General features: G+C 35.1%; 1 protein-coding gene and 1 pseudogene across 2 annotated transcripts; both read left to right on the forward strand.

The window, feature by feature from the left end:
- Positions 1–5,631: 5,631 nt before the first annotated feature.
- LOC143630361 (uncharacterized) lies at positions 5,632–8,938 on the forward strand. Its single transcript, XM_077099403.1, has 8 exons — positions 5,632–5,863; positions 5,964–6,094; positions 7,048–7,152; positions 7,320–7,412; positions 7,907–7,981; positions 8,139–8,201; positions 8,519–8,628; positions 8,878–8,938. Exons 1-8 carry the CDS (start codon positions 5,668–5,670, stop codon positions 8,903–8,905), a joined length of 801 nt encoding a protein of 266 aa, XP_076955518.1. The 5' UTR covers positions 5,632–5,667; the 3' UTR covers positions 8,906–8,938.
- A 738-nt stretch (positions 8,939–9,676) lies between these two features.
- LOC143630348 (uncharacterized) lies at positions 9,677–13,783 on the forward strand (annotated as a pseudogene). Its single transcript, XR_013153143.1, has 6 exons — positions 9,677–9,957; positions 10,042–10,146; positions 10,218–10,273; positions 11,295–11,469; positions 11,547–11,804; positions 12,659–13,783. The product of XR_013153143.1 is annotated as an uncharacterized LOC143630348 (transcript).
- Positions 13,784–15,180: the final 1,397 nt, after the last annotated feature.

Raw genomic sequence — 15,180 nt, forward strand, 5'->3', positions numbered from 1 at the left:
ATCTACGAATTAATATGACGAACCCTGAGCCTATTACCAAACCACGACTTATATCCTTTTGCCCTGTTCAAATCTCACAGATGGAATATATGAACCATGTTTCGATGCAATATCGGAGGTTAGCACGACTAACCTAACAATATGAGGAAATGTCAACGTCAGTAGTACTATACGTATATTCATGTGGCTAACTACGTTAGCTAATGGCTATAGTATGAAAGAAAGGGGCATATAACACTACATAGTTCAACTCATGTTCGTATAAGGATTGAGTGTTTTGTTTCTAATTATCTTATATAAAAGCAGTTGTATATGTTCCCCCCCAGGATTAATAAAACAGTAAAAGGGGGCCGTGAAACTCAGCTGCTGAGTTTTGTTTTGCACATGCTAGTACTTTGATTAAATCCGGTTCATGTGACTTTCTAGTGTCCTAAACGCAAAAGGTCATGTATTTTTAGTTATCGACTAGCAAGTCTGTTTATGCTAGTTGCTTTCACCCAACTAGTCGTTTCGTTAATTCGTTTGTGTCGGTTGCTTTCACCAACCAAACATTTCGTTTGTTTGTGTCGGTTGCTTTCACCAACCAAACGTTTCGTTTGTTTGTGTCACCAACCGAACATTTCGTTTGTTTGTGTCGCTTTTTTCACCAATCGAACGTTTAGCTTGTTCGTGTCGATTGTTTTCACCAACCGAACGTTTGGATTATTTGTGTCAGTTGCTTTTAGGCATAACTGATTCGCTTGATCGAGTAATAAATAAATATAAAAATTATATTTATATTTAATTCTAGTTTATATTTTTTTAAGTTACGATTGATGTTTTTAGTGAAACATAATATATTTATATTTTAGTTCGAAATCTCTGAACTGACTTTATATACCGTTTTGGTCTTTGATTCATACAAGTTATTATTTTCTTTTCGTCAAATATATATTTTCCAATATATATATATTGATGTAAAAATCAACGTTTCGAGACAAAGTGCCGTAATTACAAATAAAATTTATTATTTTTCGTTTTAGAACATAAAACTTAGCTTTATTCAGTAAACAAATTTAAGCTTTATATACTTATATAGCATGTTTTGAACATGAAGAATTATAAAAATATTTTTTTTACTTGAAATTATGAAACACGTTTTGACTCTAAAATACATTTATTTCTATCTTAAAAACCAACAATTCTTTTATTTTCAAATGAAACATATTTTTCTATTTATATGTCCAAGAAGCCACATTTTTATACTCAACTTATATATATTTTCCCAACTGTCTATATTTTACTAAAATCCACGACATATATATGTTTCTCAAGAATCACGTTATAAACCAACAAAACCCCGTTTCTACACGTTTAACTTTGTATATCTAAATCTAAATACTTCTATAAGTTTATATTTCCATCTTTCAAATAAGCTAACATGGATGTATATTTTGAACGAAAATCCATCTTTTCCATCTTTATATGTTATGTTTAGAGTTTTGTAATTACCATTTAAGTTCATCTTTTACAATATTCTTGTATATTTCACATGTTTTTAAATCGTATTTTATAACACTTTCAAATCTTAACCAAACTCATATTTATTAAGTTTCAACATACGCATTAGCATTATTAAACATAATATTAACTTGCATGTATTTTGATCCTTGGGTGTTAGAGCTAGCATAAACACACTTTGTACGTATAAATATAAAGATAGGCTCAAGAGGTTTAGCTCACTGATCAGCTATAGGATTAAGGTTTAGAAAGAGACTAGAGAGCCTTGAGCTCGTTTAACCTTTCGGAAGGGCCTCCTACACCGTCTTGATTCTTAAACCCAAGATAAAATATGTTAGTAGAATGTTTGGGTGTTTTTAAATATGTACTGTGGAAAGATAGAGCTAGCGTGAGTATATGTGTGTATTTTACCTTAAGAGGGAGAGAAAGAGCCTAGCCAGAGAGAGTAAAGGTGGTAGATGAAGATGGCGGTTCCGGGGTGGTGTACGGTGGTCGCTAGAGGCTGGAGACGGTTTCCAGTGGTGATCGTTAGCTAGCAATGGTGTATCGCGGTGACATTATAGACGTGTTATGCATGTACGTACGGTGGCGTTATGGTGATGTTACAGGTGGGTCCGTTACAGTATAGCGGAGATGGAGCAGTTGTCGTGAGAGTTAGGACAACAATAGAGATGGTTGGTTCTGGTATTGGGTGTTGGTGGCGGGTAGGGTGGTGGAGCCGGTTGCAAAGAGAGAACAAAGGGGTGTGTACGCGTACATTATGTGTTGGAGTTTGGTGTGTTTCCTTTTGGTCCTATGTTGGTTTATGAGATGAGTAATTTGAATGGTTCATACTATAAACAATAATTAACCATGATAAAATATGAAAAGTATGGTTGAGTGCAAGATTGATCTTTGTAAAATGACTAAATGAGGTGTGTATATATGCTGTAGGGTTATGGCCGATGGAAGTGAGAGGAGACAAGATTGGGTTTCTTTCATAATTAGGTGTTAAATGTTAATCTTAAACGTTCGAATATTTCCATATCAATGATAGATATAACACACCGTAGGATTTTAAACAAATAATACACGCCCGTAAATCGTCTCATATTCGTTGTCGATACATTCTATAAAAATAATTATAAAATGAAATCGTATAACACATAATTTAAACCTCCAGGTTCGTTTTAATATCTATTTTAGTCATAAAAAATATATATCACCAATGACCACATTCGTCGAACAAATTCTATAAGTTCAAGTAATTTAAATAAATTAAATCCCTTAAACGCAATGTATTGAGCATATATAGACTTATGTTTGATGCAATCTGATTAAACTTAGCTTAATTTAATCTAAAGAGAATTAACGTAAAGAAATCATGTTTAATAATTGTACGGAAAACGACTTGATTTACGGAATGTCACATCTCCATCGGGATGTTCGTACATTTCTTGGTTTAGTGGGGTATTACCGTCATTTTATTTGCAACTTTTCGAATATTGCTTCACCCCTTACCACACTAAACCACAAAGGGAAAGTTTACGAATGGGGTTCCGATTAAGATGAAGCATTTCAAACTCTAAATGACATGCTTTGCAATACTCCAATCCTTTCTCTTCCCGAGGGAAACACATATTTTGTTGTCTTTTGCGACGTTTCCATTCAAGGTCTTGGTTGTGTTCTTATGCAACGAGACACGGTCGTTGCTTACGCTTCGCGTCAACTCAAGGTTCACGAGAAAAATTACACGACGCACGATCTTGAACTTGGTGTGGTCGTGTTTGCCTTGAAAATTTGGACACACTACCTTACGCCACGAAATGTATGGTCTTCACCGACCATAAAATTTTACAACACATTTTCGACCAAAAGGACCTCAATATGAGATAAAGACGATGGGCCAGATTGTTAAGCGATTACGAATGCAAAATCCGCTACCACCCCAGGAAAGCGAATGTCGTGGCCGATGCTCTTAGCCCGTAAGAGTCATATAAAATCGGTCTTGCTCCATTATGCCACCAATCACCATACAATCCGACATTCAATACCGCATCTTCGACGCACAACACATCTCCGTCACCGAAGGTAGCTTATACAACGAGATGTCGTGTGGCACTGAACTCCAAATTGAAACCAAACGTAATGGCTTACTCTATTATTTGAACCGTTTATGGGTTACCGATCGTGACGGTCTTCGCATGTTCATCCTTGATGAAGCTCATATGTCACGATACTCTATTCATCCCGGTGTGGATAAAATGTCTGTCGATCTTCGCCCCATGTTTTGGTGGCCGATAATGAAGAAATATATCGCGGTATACGTATCTAAATGCCTAACGAATTGGGCCTTATAACGAACTGATCATCATAAAGAATTTGGACTTATTCGTTTGGTATGGTTAACAAATTTCCTTAACGAATGGGCTAGTTCGTCATTCTTCCTTTAACGAATTAACATACGAATTAAGGCTCGTTCGTTAAACTTCCGCTAACGAATTAAGACTCGTTCGTTAAGTTTCCGTTAATGAATTAGGTTTAGGTCAGAGAATGTCAGAATATTCCCTGACATTCTCTTAACATCGTACCCACATTCTCCGGCGCCGTCGTCGCCGGAAAACCGGGATCTCGCCGGAAAAGCGAGATCTTAGTTATTTTCCACCGTTTTTCATATCGTTCGATCCAGATGACCCCTAAGCTCATCTTTGCTAGGTTTATACCTGATTCCATCCGGATCTCATAACTTTAACGGTTTAGGGTGTCGCCTCGTCGTTTCGCGACTAAATCTAGCGGGTTTGGGTTTATACAATATCATACTATCATTACCTCAGATCGATGCTCGGTTTTCCTCTTGGGTTCAGCTAAGGGAAACGGAGAAACTAGAGAGAGCTTAAGTTTGTGTTTTGGGTGGTGTATGAAATATGTGAAATGAATGGATTATGGAGTAATTATTGTTTATATATGATGGGTCATGGGATTGAGCCCATGGTCTTTATTTCTTTCCTTTTTAACCCAAGTCCATAACTCATATCTATTTAACCCAACACAAGCCCAACTCATAATAACTCATATTTTATTTATTAACCGAAACGAGGAAAACGGGATGTTACATACCATACTCAAATTAAAGAGAATAAAACACTCATTTTTATAGTGCAATTTTAAAAATATATATATTATCGTATGAAAAAGTTTTGACCATTTGAAAATCGTGGGGTAAGTTGGGTTAAAAGTGAAATTAAAAAGAGTAAATAGGCAAAAGAGAGAGATTAAATTTGTAATTGTTCTTTAAATTTACAAAAACTTGAATAAAGTTGATGGACTAAGATTGTAACTATTATAGAGAAAGATGTAATACACTTGATATTTAAGTGTTCAATTACCACTTTGTCCCTCTTTATAGTTGTACCATGTGCTTAAGCAATTGTAAATCCCTTAAAATCTACCGTTTTAATTTGCCATTGTTTGATGCATTATATATAGTATATATATAGATTTAATAAATAAATAATATAAAATTTTTAATGATGTTGTAAGGATTAATGTGAGAGCAACAAGTGACAAAACAAGTAGCTTTTAAAATACCAGCAGAACCGGAAGTGCCCTTTTTTCAAAGAGATAGGGACAAATTATTCAAATTTAAAGCGAATTGAAAGCTAAGTGGTTGTAATTTTAAAGATTCTCATATGAAAAATAGAGATATCTCTTACGTTACCCATAATATGTGAAAGTATTAATGTAATTTTATAGAGTCATTCGATCTGAATGCTATATGAGAAACATAAGTCATATGATAGAAGGGGAGACCTAGGATGAGTATAGATCACTTTTAATGAGGTTTGTGAATGTTTGTTATTGTGAAAGAAAATATAGGTTTTTCAAGTAAGTTTGAAATATGATACGAATATGAGGTATTGTTTTCGTATCAAACTAATAACCTAATTTTTGGTACCAAAACTCAAAACCTTGGAACCGATTTAGTACCGACATTTCAATACTAGTACGGTATCAATACCAAACGCTACCGGTACCGAAATCCCTAGAGTCTTATGTGTACGGAAGTCTAGCCTGTCAAGCTTATGTGGTCTGAAAATATATAGTTTCAATTATGAATACCTGAAACCTATTATTAACCCAAAGCATCTGCCACTTGTGGATGTGAACCTAAACACCTTAATTCCTCTAATGGGGCTCTGTGCACCCCACCACCATCACCCCTGTGTTACACGCACCACTTCATTTCTTCCTCACTCACCAAACCCTAACTTCCAATTCAAACCCTCACTCCTTTCAATCAGTCAACGAATGGACCCACATAAATCATCAATCTGCACCACCATCAAGGCCTCTGACTCTCACATAACCCCTATCGACGCCACCGGTATCGATCAATCAATAATAATAATAATAATGAACCCCTAATTTTCACTATTTCTGATTTATTATTATTTGACTTTGTTTTTTTGGGCTTTTTTTTTCAGTTAGGGATCATCGAATTGGGTCGGTGAAGAGGGTTACGAATGAAACGAATGTGGTGGTGGAGTTGAATTTGGATGGCGTTGGCTCGCCCGACAGCAGCACCGGGATTCCGTTCCTTGATCACATGTTGGATGTTAGTATATCGTTATTTCAACCTTTAATTCAAAATGTTATTTGACCTCCTTTATCATTTAAGACTCTTAGAAGCTTTTAACACCATTAATGATAACAAACAAAACCTACCCACTAAAATTTTCCAGGGTAGGATAGGATGGGATGGGGTCATAGTTATTAAAAGCCCTCACTTTTTGCGTCTAGGCTTATTTTCCAGGCGAGGCCCAATATGTGCGCTTCTAGTTCTTAGGCCCTCGTTTTTTGAAGTTGACGGCACCTCTATCGGTATTGACGACAGATCAAGAACAATGACCATTTGAGCTTTTACTATTTATTACCTTTTTAACATTTTGGTACTTTGTTATTCAAGTTTTGGAATTACACTTGAATCTTGACTCTTTTAGAACCTTTCGTACTAATTAGATAATATTAAATGTTATATAATAGTTTATGTTTATTTTATATGAAGAACAATACTATTTTCCTAATACATAATATATTTTAATGTTATATAACTTTTTTTATTTGGCTAACATTTCCTCTATCCTGGGAGATAAAGAGGCTGCTCCCGACCATTGGATCCAAAAGCCTTTATTGACATGTAGAGTATAATATCCCGAAACCATAATGTGTGGCACAAGGAATTAATTACAACAACATAAGACCATAAATGATATTACAGTTGTTTTTGTTTTTTTTATTATACACACAATTATCCAACATTCATTGAAAGGGTAACTCAACTGTAGGAAAAAAAATAAGCTGAAGCTTGAGACCCCGAATTCCCATATTAAAGGGCCCCTACTTTTTTTTAGGGCTTGAGTGCCTGACTACATACTCACAACTCCTTCAGCTTTCAGTCTCTTGAATTTTCTTTTGGAATTGTGTGATTTTGTGCTTTTAGAAGTCTTATACAAAAAAGCCATGTCATTATATTTTCATTTGTTGAGACCCTAATAAGAATATATACAGCAACTTGCTTCGCATGGATTATTTGATGTGCATGTGAAGGCTGTTGGTGATACTCACATTGATGACCATCACACCAATGAAGATGTTGGCCTTGCCATTGGAACGGTAATTTTAAAAATGCTGAACTTGATATCCTATCAATTCTTCAATGGTTTAGCGTAGAGATATGTTATCATGTGCACATGCCATTAATCTTTTCAAGAAGTTTTTGGCTTTTATATGTTTTTATCTGTATGAAAACATTTACTCTTTATGTCTCCTGTGGCTACCAGGCTTTGCTGAGTGCACTTGGGGATAGAAAAGGAATTAACCGATTTGGTGACTTCACGGCTCCCCTTGATGAGGCATTGATACATGTTTCTCTGGTATGTTTCAATCGCATCAATGAGACTGCAATAACAACAATCATGCTAGAAAATTTATTATAAGATTAGGAAAGTAAATTAAATCAATTTCTCCCACCTTGCTATAAGTCAAAAATACTTCGACTTCTACTCATGAAGTTTTATGTAGTCTTTAAGTTGATTTTCCACTATGTCAATGTGTCTTAGCTTCTGCTTTTTGTTTCATGCTTTTTGGTTAAGTATCCATTTTTTTAATGGCCCGAAACCAGCAATATTGAATGGCAGCTGGATTTTGCATTGGCGAATTTTTGAAGACTCATTAACATCACGACTCTGATTAACATGATTCTTGATTCATAGGAAACCTTGATATGTTTTTTTAAATTATTCTCTCCGGGCCATTTGCTTCATAGTCTACAAAATCTAGCCACCTTAAAAGCAACAAATGTAGTAACAACATATGAATAATGATATTGTAGGGTTTATATGTCTGCTTATAGCATTTACTTTTTTAGGATTTATCTGGAAGGCCGCACTTAAGTTATGACCTGCAAATTCCCACTGAGAGAGTTGGAACATATGACACACAGGTAATCATTTCTCTTCATTTACTCATTATTTTTATGTCTAGTTGGTGCCTTTAATAGATATAGTATGTGCAAAAAGTAATGAAATAGCTAGATAATAAATTAGTTTCTGATACAATACGAATATGCTAGTATGTACTGACAATTCTGTTAATAACAGCTTGTAGAGCATTTCTTTCAGTCGTTTGTTAATACATCTGGAATGACACTTCACATCCGGCAGGTAAGTCGAGTAAATTCTGATATTATACTTGAATTTCATAAGTTGCATGGTTGATTTTAATTAATTATTAAAGATGGCAATATGAGCGGATTAGATATGAGTACTATTGGATTTGGGCTAAACTTTTTTTTTTGGGTTTGGCTGGTTAACATTGTTTTGTCTATTTTTTCAAAGAAAATGAATGTGGTAATTGCAAAAACAAATAATTGCAATGGTAATGTAAACCTTTGAATGAAATGATTTGAGTAGGCTTTTGGCGATTTTCAGACTGTTTTCTATGACCCGTTTGACTCATTACTGTTAATGTATGTATGCAGCTTGCTGGGAAAAATTCTCACCATATAATTGAGGCAACATTTAAAGCTTTTGCAAGAGCTCTTAGACAAGCTACAGAATATGACCCGCGGCGCCGTGGCACTATCCCTAGGTTTGTTCATATGCACATTTTCTATATGCATAGTTTTCTGGTAACGTTTGTGCCATTTCTTCAAATTATGGTTGTTTCTTAAAGCCGAGTGACCAAAAAGCAAAAAAAAAAAAAACAGAAACAACCAAAAATGTATGTTATAACTCTGTAAAAAAGCTAAAATTCTCAATCATATGTTGATCATGTCTGAGCAATAAATCCAGGAACATAGTTCTGGACTTTCTTATCATCTTGCTTTTGTATATGCAGCTCAAAAGGGGTATTGTCGCGAACTTGAAGCGCATGCGTTTAAGAAATTATGGACTGAAATGGGTATTTATTTAAATTCTTTTCATTATAAAATATTTCTAGTAGCTTTGATTTTGTAAAACAGTACAGAGAGAATATTGGTTGGAACGTGCAGGAAATTGTGATGATGTAGATTTTAGACCTTGATCCAGCCTATGATAGCAAGTAATACAGAGCATTATTGTAGACCACATCAAGAAATTCAATGTTTCCCGAGTGTTGATTGGTGTGATGCTACAATGTTGAAGACAACATCGATCTTGTAGGCTATGGGAGAGATCAATGCGAATAACGTCTCACAAATAATGTATTGTTGCATTTGTTGAACCCATTTTTTGTGTTGTCACAAGTTTTATAAACTCGTTTTGTCCATAAAAATCCTATTGTGATTTTTTTTATTATTTAAAAATGTGACTGGATTTTCAAGTATAAGCTGTTTGTTTGTCGTTGGTGGTTACATCTTTTTATGTGTGACGTTTGTAGCCTAACTCTATATTTTGTGGGACGCTCAAGACCCTAGATTTTGATCTTGCATGATCTTTGTAGGAAGCACCTCTTGATGTTTCAACCAATACCGTTAGACCGTTTGCAATGAGGTTCCCACAATAGTCCGTGGGTGTTCTTTGAAAGCTCGTTTGAGGTGGGCCGTGAGCTTATGGAGCTGGGTTCAACCATATGAGTTGACCCAGTCAATCAATCCATCCTTATTATTAACTTCCGGCGCTGGCGCTTCTCACTTTCTTTCTTCTTTCTCAATTGAATGGATTCAGTCTGTGGTGACGTTGTTGTTGTTACGGAAGGAAACCACAAACTCGTCCCATGGATAACTTGGACCGAGTGGAATTCAGTTCGTGAATCTCTGTTTTCCTCCAACCCTAGCTCAGTCCACTCGGCTCTCCAACGAATATCCACGCGGCGGAGCAGAGGATGCCTTCCTGTGGCAATTGAAGTCACTGCCTCCATTCTTCAAACTCAACAAAATGATTCTCACTTTAGGGATGAGAATGTTCTCACAATGTTATATTGTATGACCATTATCAGGTAACTAAACTCCATTCATACCAACGAATTGAGCTGCCATCATTAGTATACTTATTATTCTTCATTCAATCTTATCAATTGAAGGCTTGTCAATGGTATTGTGGACGACCCGTAAGAAGAATGAGATTTCAATAGGAGAGGCAGCTGATGCAATCGGTATTCCTCGTATGCTCATTGATATTCGTCATGGTAACTAATTCCTCTTTATGTTTCTCTCACTCGTATATGTATATACTTTCATGCATCCTTTTATTTTCTAGAGTGTTCACATCGTGATCTTCCTTCATTAAGGCTGGCTCGACTTGCATCTGGCAAGGTATATGTCGGGGTATGGTACTAAGAACCCTAATTTATTATGTTTTGGGCTTATTTTATTATATGGGCTAATACATTTGTTATTGGGCTGAGGGGGTTTTGTGGAGGTAACCCTAACTGGGCTAGGCCCATTAGGGTACCATGATGGTGGCCATGAGGCTCCCTATATAAGGAGGTCTCCACCTCCTTATCAAGGGTTGGTAAAAATAGCTCAATAAGAGCCACCACCATATTTTTGTGTCTGTGAACAAGAGATCCTCTGGATTTCTTAGCGGTCACCTCCACACCCCCAAAAGTCACCGCAGATCACAGCAGCGGTCGGAGCAGAAGCAAGCAAGTCGTGGTTCGTTCATCTCGAAGTCCGTGGAAACATCGTCATGGGTCAGGTCAGATTCATTTCACGTTTCTACAGTATACATACGTTACTTGCCTGTAAACCAACTCAACTGTTTATGAATCCTTCAGAGAACAGCTTCTTCTGTTAGTTAAACAAACGCACATGACGCATGTCTCTTTCCTTCTTCTGCGTTTGTTTAAGTTCGTTTCTTAATATGTACATTAAAACTGATTAGTTATGTTTGTTCATTTAAGTGGGTGAACCATTCGTTTGTATTGATAATACACGGACATAAATGAACAGGAAAAGATCATTTTCTTAACAAACGAACACAAACAAGAAAGCTTTGCTTGTTTACTCTTCGTGTTGGATCGTTTGTTCGATTCATGTTAAGCAAAAGATTACGAACAAGTTCATTTTCTTAACAAATGAGCACAAACAAGAAAACTCCATTTGTTTGATGTCTGTTTTCACTCATTTGTTTGGTTAAAGCTAAATGCACAAACATGAACAAGTTCATTTTCTTAATAAACAAACACAAACAAGAAAATTCCGTTTGTTTAATGTTCATGTTTGCTCGTTTGTTTGGTTAAAGTTAAACAAACGGACACAAACAAGCTCCGTTTATGTTTGTTCGGCACTTCGGCTCGTTTACAAGCCTAATGACTGATGTACACTATTTTAGGCACTTGATTGGCTAAAGTCTTATTATTGGGAGCCTCAAAAGATGGCAATTCCATACGCGAGTGACCGAACCGCTAACTTTGAAAAAGAAATCAAGTCAAAGATACGCGAACTTGCCTTCAATTTGGATGTAAATCAAGCTACGTCATCAAATTCTCCAATAATTGAAAGAAAACGTAAGTATGAACTTTAACATTAATGTTCTTCAAGTAATAATTTGTGACATGTGTTGAAGGTTTTATATGTTTTTTAGGTTCCAAGAAGCATATAAACAAGGCGTTGAAGAATGTACTCAAGTTATATTCTTCATTCCCCTCGGAAGTCGTGCCCATGTTGTTGGAGTTTCTTTTAAAGGCACACAAGTCTGGTGGCATGGCAAATGGTTCTCAACTTGATGATTGGAAACCGCTAATTATTAAGTTGTCAAATAAAGAACCAGACATGCTTCTAAGCCTTCTCAAAGCAGTAGTTCATATGATCGAGACTCGTCAAGCTCTAGAACACGAATCAGGTACTTTTTCTGTGCCTGAGTGTCAAAATGCTGAGTGGCATGGTGATGTGCCATTATCTTGGTTATTTGGCATTTTTTTTATTTGAAAATCTTGTTAAAAAATAACCGACATAACTGGACCGAACCAAAACCAATGGTTTGATTTTATGTTTTTCAGAAACGATTTTTCAGTTCGGTTTTGCATGTACGAAAACCAACATAATGAACCGTAAAAACCGAAATGAATTACCAAACCCAACTCAAAACTGAGGGTTTGGTATTATGCCTTTTCAAAAACCGAATTTTTAGTTTGGGTTATAATGCACATAAACCGATAACTGAACTAATAAAATGAAATAACCAACATAACTGAATCAAATAAATGACCCAACTCTAAACTGACGGTTTGGTTTTATTTGTTTTCAAGAATAGAAATCCCTGTCCGGTTTCAGTTTTGCAAGGACATAAGACTGTAAAAGCCCAAAAAAAACAACTTTTGCAATTGAGTTTATGGATTACAGTTTATATCTTTGAATGTGTTTTATAAAAAAAGTTGATAAATAATCTAGTTTTAAACTTTTAGGCACAAATATGTAATAATCAATTAATCATTTAGCAACAAAGTAATTTTAGTCTGTCTTTATTATTTTGGGCCACTTTTTAGGCCCAAATTTTCAAGTCTAAATGGCAAAAAGCTAGACCAAACTGAACCCGCTGTGGAAACCGAAAAGACCAAAACACCCGATAACTTAATTTTAAGTTTTGGTTTGGTTTGAGCCCAAAACCAACCCATGCACACCCAGGATCTGTCCAACCCAGATTCGCCCGTCTTGTTTATTGTGCTTTCATTTTAACAAGATGTATATATTTATCAGGAGAACAACTGAAAACCGAGCATCTTTCGTATCTATTTAAGTGGCTCGTTGGGAGCCTCAACGATCTAAAGCCTTCTCGCCGGAAAATTACAACTGCCGAATCTGTTAATTCACGAAAAGACAAAAGTCTCCTGAAGTCAACTCTCATAGATCTCATGGTCAAATGTCTCACGGTTTCTTCACTCGGTAACAACAACCATCTGGCCAGTGCAGCCTCTGTTCTTGCACACACGGTTGGTAATCACAATTTGGTCCAGAAACTTAACAAACTAGCATCGTTACACGGATAATACGGTTAGTCAAACCGCTCATTGACCCGGAAAGCTTCTATTACCAACAACAGATGTTTATAAAACAAGAGTCCGCAAAACTTGAACTTTTAAAACAAAAGCAGTTTCAGAAAATGAAGTTGCAAATGTGAAGACTACAAAGAAATGGAGTGTGGTGAAATCTTGGATTGGGATGTTTTTATCGTGTGATGTTGGTTCATCGGGTGTTGTTCCGGTTCTTGACATTGTTGATGATGTGAAAGAAGAAGGCGATACGGATATAGAAGAAAAGAAATTATGTGGTAATAAGAGAGAAGCTGATTGTGCATTAGTGGTCTTGGATGATTCAGATGTTAAGAAGGTCAAGTGCTTTTTGAGGAAGAAGATGGGTTGGTTTTAGGTGTGAAGAACGGGTTGATGATTGGTGGATTTTTGAAGAGTGTGACAGAGGATGCATATGGCATCATCTGTTCGGATTTTGGTTTAGTCGTGTTTCTGATTTGATGTATCGAGGTTTTTAAGGCTGGTTCGATCAGTTTACCAGTAAAGTTGAGCGACGATATGGTTTTCAAAATATTGGGTTTAGGTAACATTTTTACTAGTTTAGAAGTGATGTTGGAAGAGTAATGATCATTGGTTTATATAATTACGAAACTATTTTATTTGTTTATACAAAACAATATGTATAAACATCTACGATATGAAGAGAAAACAATGAACCGCAAACAATGGTCAGGCCAGGACAAAAGGGATCCGGACTCAAATCCTTTTTCTTTTTCCCGGCCCTTTTGCTCACAAGCATACCGAACATGACAGATATTTAGATGTGTTAAAATCATTTGATGTATATAGCATGTCCGGTCTCTGAGAAAATATAAGGTTGAGACATTACTGATAAAAGTAGTTAAGTATTTCAATTTTATGAAATAACAATAGAAGTACGTATTTGTTTTTCTTTTTATCAAGGGAAAAGGAAAGAAAAAAGAAGTTTTTTCCTCAAAATCATTCCTGCTTTTTTAGCAAAAGAAACAGAAACAAAATGAATACTTTTATGTTTGGGCTGAATACATGGTACCCGACATTGATGCTGAAGCAACTATATTTGGTATCAATTTGGTACCAACTTTTTAAGGTTTTAAAAGTGTAGTTTGGCACGGTTTCGATATACTACTGTTTTTTGCCTTCGATACTAGTATGGCACCGCTATAGCACCATGCCGAACATTTTCAGTACCGATACAGATACCCAATTTTAAGGATTTTTCAGCATTGATACGACCTCATTCATAGGTATCATACTTTTATTTATAGAATTTACTATTACTTAAATGTTTTTTAGATAGAGTAATTTTTTTAGTACTTTTGGTTACTAACCTACGAAATTGTCGCTTTTTAAAATAATAATAGTAATAAAATGCATGATGTATGGACCAAGTGAAGTGTACACTGTACAGTGTGACTGACACATTAAATATTTAAATTGATGGGCAATTGGGCATGGCATGGGCCGCATGGCTCTTCTTTAAGAAACACGATTTATATCCTAAATGGACATAAATATTTAAATCATGTTTTATTTGTATAGAAAAAAAAGAACTCCTAAATGGTTTCTTTCTTTATATTAATTTTACGTTTCATGTCGGTAATTATTGACAAAATGGAAAAAATTGCTATTTATATCCCTATAAAAAAGAAAAAGCAAACCATGGGTATGTTTGATTGACAACTTTTAAAAACTTTTAAGGACTTTTAGCTTTTAATTAAAAATCTCATATTCAATTAAAAGTCTTGTTTGGTTGAAAGGGCTTGAAGCTTTTAGGTAATGAGAAAAAGTTTAAAGCTTAAAGCTCATATTAGTAGCGTTTAAAAAAAGATATAAACTTTTAGTATTTTAAATTACTTAAATAACTTTCCAAAATAAATACGTTTAATATTATTTTTTTTAGTTATGTCCATTTTAATCATTTTGTAAATTTTATTAAAAGCTCAAGCTACCCTGCCAAATATATAAATATATATAAAAAGCTACAACTATCAGCTACCGATTTTAAGACACCAGACACCATCTTCCAACTACATCTATCAACTAGTTTTGCCAAACATACCCAATATATACAAGTATGGTTAATGTTTTACATTAGTTACAGACTAAAAAATTAAATAAGACCACAAAACTTTCAAATATTTTTGTTATATGTGTACATTTTATTGTAAAATGCTATTATTTAACTGAATTCTTATATTTTATTTTCCT

This window comes from Bidens hawaiensis, unplaced genomic scaffold (genome assembly GCF_021521415.1).
Source record: "Bidens hawaiensis isolate Kalapana, Puna unplaced genomic scaffold, B.hawaiensis_p1.1 tig00005649_1, whole genome shotgun sequence".
Classification (NCBI taxonomy): domain Eukaryota; kingdom Viridiplantae; phylum Streptophyta; class Magnoliopsida; order Asterales; family Asteraceae; genus Bidens; species Bidens hawaiensis.